General features: G+C 36.0%; 1 protein-coding gene across 1 annotated transcript; it reads left to right on the forward strand.

The window, feature by feature from the left end:
• The first annotated feature begins 1,009 nt into the window (after positions 1 to 1,009).
• Positions 1,010 to 4,272, forward strand: LOC119829817 (suppressor of hairless protein). The gene is made up of 2 exons (XM_038352550.1): positions 1,010 to 1,267; positions 1,678 to 4,272. The coding sequence occupies exons 1-2, from the start codon at positions 1,106 to 1,108 to the stop codon at positions 1,855 to 1,857; spliced, it is 342 nt and encodes a 113-aa protein (XP_038208478.1). The 5' UTR covers positions 1,010 to 1,105; the 3' UTR covers positions 1,858 to 4,272.
• Positions 4,273 to 4,544: the final 272 nt, after the last annotated feature.

Here is a 4,544-nt window from a genome sequence, read left to right on the forward strand (position 1 = left end):
GACGATGGCTCCTCAGTAGGTTTTTGCTTGTGAAAACAAGTGCTTTCGAAGAATATTTCCTAAAAGCATACAATGTTAGAAACTTTTCCTCAGATAAACTATATAAGTGCAAATCCTATCCGACTAATATTATAAATGCGAAAGTTTGTAAGGATGTGTGTGTGTGTGTGTGTTTGTTGCTCTTTCACGCAATCCGCGGGGCGCGGCTAGTCAATCATAATAGATGTAACAGACCAATAAAATAATGACTAAAATAATGATAAAAAGAAGTAAAATTGTGCGCCTATAGTATATACTCGTAGTTTATACTAATAAATCAAATTGTATTTAAAAATTCTGTTATAATCCCTACTAATATTACAAATGCGAAAGTAACCCTGTCTATCTGTCTGTCTGTCTGTCTGTTTGTCTGTCTGTCTGTCTGTCTGTCTGTCTGTCTGTCAGTCGGTCTGCCTGTTACGCTTTCAAACCACTGAATCGATTTTGAAAAAAATTGGTATGAAGATAGAACTGAACTTGGGAAAGGACATAGGATACTTTTTATCGCGAAAAAGGGGTAGAAAGGGTTGAAAGAGGGGATGAAAGTTTGTATGAAAGTTTGTTATTGTCAAACCGATTTTGATGAAACTTGGTATGAAGATGGAGCTAAACGTGGGAAAGAACAAACGATACTTTTTAATGCGAAAAAAATATTCCTTACCATGTCGCGCGATATAAGCGAATTCTACGCGGGCGAAAAACTAGTATATAATAAATCGATTTTTACGAAACACAATGTAGATGTGTTACACGCTACTTATACTTGTACCAAAATGCATTTTTCTTTGTGTCTATCTGGTTGTTCCCTCTAATGTCTGGAACGGCTGGAACGGCTGGAACGGTTTTTGACTGGAATATCACTGGCAGCTAGCTGATATTAAAAGGAAAAACTTAAGGCTACTTTTTATTGCAATATTCCCAGTGGAGCATTGGGATTCAAGCAAAAATCATTTACGCGTGTGAAACCGCAGCTGGATGCTAATATAGCAAATCATTCCACAGGTCACCAGTGACGCCCGTGCCTCTAGTCCATTCATTGAACCTGAACGGTGGTGGGGACGTCGCGATGTTGGAGCTGGCCGGGGACAACTTCACGCCCTCGCTGCAGGTCTGGTTCGGGGATGTGGAAGCTGAGACCATGTATCGCTGTGCAGAGTCTATGCTCTGCGTGGTGCCGGATATATCGCAGTTCAGGGGACAGTGGTTGTGGGTCCGACAGCCCACCCAGGTGAGTGACTGTAACTGCAAGCTTTATATAATACGAGTCGTGCTGAAACAAAATCCGTTCTATGGCTTTCACGTGAAAGAGCAACAATTCATAATATTAGCAGGACTATGCATATAAAGTGTTTGTAGCGATGGAAATGGGAATACAATTGAGTTTGCTGTCGGTCTCGTCGTCTTCAAATATGTTGGCGCTTTGCCTAAAATAGAATACGAATAATATTTGTGTATTTATTACATGATCTCGCTGCAGAAATCTTGAGAATGTGTTTTTGCGTAGTTTTCTGGGTTCGTGTAGATTGAGTAATTTGCAAATACATCCGATAACTTGTCATGCTGCTGTTCAGCATTCGAGTCCAGTTCTTTCAAAAAACGCTCGTACAATGGGTAAGAAGAAGTATGTCCCATCTCCAGGTGCCCGTATCTCTAGTGAGGAACGACGGTATAATATATGCGACCGGTCTCACGTTCACGTATACGCCGGAGCCGGGCCCGCGGCCCATCTGCCCGCCGGTCGATGACGTCATGCGGCCGGAGCAGTGGCACCACGACGCGCACAACAGCCACAGACTGCCGGACAACAGCCTGCAATAGCCGAACCACTGCAGGCTGGACGACGACAGCCTGCAGTGATCGCCTACTCTGTAATCTCCAAAGAATACGCCAGCGGTTCTAGTGGATCGGTGAGTGATCTGCGCGCATTGACGTTTTATAAACAACTGGACTCATAGTCGCCTAATAGAAGCTCGTCAAAAATGAATAAACGTCCAAAATAACACCTTATGTCGTCGCAGTAGTGTTCAATATAAATTGAACACGCTAACTAGTAAACCGCCTAATAGACGCGTAGGCAGAGTTTTGCATCGGACAATTTTGTAGCGCGAGTCCAGGTGTTTATTCTACGCCGGGATATATTTTAGGATTTCCCGCTGTTTTATTTAATGATTTTCAAGAATTAGAATTCTGTTGAATATACGTTTAGTAATGATGCTCAATTTCTTCTATCATTTGATGCGCATTGTTGATACGATTTCAATAAATACTGATCAATAAATAGCTGCTTGCCTCCAAGATGTCACTTGTAAATATCCTGTTAGCTGTGACAATCTTATTAGCGACTCCACCGTCCGCGTGAGCGGCCCGAGACATGTGAACATCCTGACATTCACGTGGTATCACAACTATTAATCTGAAATATTCGCTTTTAATTCGTTTATCTTTGATATCAAGAGATCGTCTAGATTTTGATTTGCATTTGAAATGATAATTGTTTTCGTTCGCTGCTTACGGAGACGCAACACGTTTTATTTATTTACAGACACCATGGGAATGGTTTTAAACAATTGTATTGTGATATGATATGAACACCACTGTTAATTAAACGAATTTAATTTTAATATTATCTGGTGGTGTATTCGCAATAAACCGAGATAAGTGAATTGTTACAAATTTATATCGCCTTGTGTTTTTATCAGCCTGGGAAAATGCTTTAGTTTCGTTGTTCATGTCCATTTATATGTGGTGCAAAGAACAGCGTTTCAACAATATTTATACGTTTAAGTTTTTTTTTAATAGACAATCAAAAGAGTTTTATAACGCTTAGTACACGTTTGGTATTTAATTTTCTTAAGTCTAAAACAACACTTGACTGTAAAATGATTATGTGTTTATTCAGTAATTGTAAACCATTGTTTTATTCAACATACTATACGTTAGAAATAATTATATTACTACTGATGTCCACAAAAAATGGTAAGCTTTATAAATTTTAATATAAACGATGTAGTTGTGAACCTAACTTAGGTTTGAGATTATAACACCAAAACGCTTCTAAAATAAGTCTCTTTTAGTATCGAAACAATGTATTATATTAAGTAAGATTATTAATTACATTTGTCAATTTAATTTAGAAGTCTATATTATATACGTATTACGTACCATAAACGCTTTTGTAACAATTATAATTTTAATCGATCAGGGTATCAATAGGATCAAATGCTATTATTATATAATTGTTACCGCCTTGGTATAACAAGAGAGTCAATTTTATTAAAAATACCATTTACTATACGTTCAACAACTGAAAACAGACCATACGTTTCCATTCATCAAATTTACAGATACGCACATAGATTATTTAAATTTATTGTAATAAAGTTAAGAACCAAAGTAGCATAAAATCTATTTGAATGTGATAATTTTTTTGACATTCGAGAAACCTAGGAAGTACTTTTAATATATTAAAGCGAGCCCCAAACAAGTTTCTTGTTGGCTTCTTAAAGTCGATGATTTTTACTGTTATGTATTAGCTACTACGGGGTAATTGACACAAGATTAAACGAGTTATATTTATGTGAATGCAAATGATCAGCTTCGTTCTACATAATTCGGTTTCACTTTTGAATGATCAACATTTATAGTTTAGGTATCCCATTCATCCATTTGTTGAACGACATTAAAAAAATGAATGTAAATTGTACGCTGATAATTAATTGTCTCATTTCGTGAAGACTATGCGACGTTAGTTTGTGTTATCTATGGTTCCTGTTAAGACGAACTTCGAGCACTGTAACACATCTGTTAGTTGCGTAGTATTCATTGTATGTATGTATATTTCCGAGATACTAATGAACAATGTAGTTAATTAAGCTAGATGTAGTGCATAGTACATTATCTAGACGGATGTATTTATTGTGCTGATAAAATTTTTACAAAATTTGCTAATAACGATATTTATATTATAAGAGCGTGATTTTGAACATTCCAAGTGGAAAGTTTTATAAGAAGTACAAAATATATAAATATTTTTGTAGGAAAAGACGTTTAAATAATGTGATTACCATTTATTTGTGTGGAGTATGAGGAAATTGGTCTTGATTGGCGCACTCTGAATCCGTCGATGTATTTGGTTTATCGATATTTCTTTACCTTTTGGTATTTGAGTCATGTCTCAGAAATATTACTGTCATTTTGAAACATGAATATTTTAATAAATCTGAATTTAAACAATTCCGTTTTTTATTACATTTAAATCCTTAATCGCCGCATTTTATTATTTAAGTGTTCTATCATTCAATTTAACGTATAATATTTAGATAAAACCAAGAACTACATATATTATATTTTTGAACAAAATTAACGTGATTAGAATATTCCCACGGTATTATCTTAAATATGATATTAATTTAATGTAAGTAGGGTCAAGTGTAATTAGTCGATTATGAATCAGAGTTAATCAAGGAATCAGTGCTGTGGGAACGTCTTGGAAATGTCTTCACATG

This window comes from Zerene cesonia, chromosome 1 (assembly GCF_012273895.1).
Source record: "Zerene cesonia ecotype Mississippi chromosome 1, Zerene_cesonia_1.1, whole genome shotgun sequence".
Taxonomy (NCBI): domain Eukaryota; kingdom Metazoa; phylum Arthropoda; class Insecta; order Lepidoptera; family Pieridae; genus Zerene; species Zerene cesonia.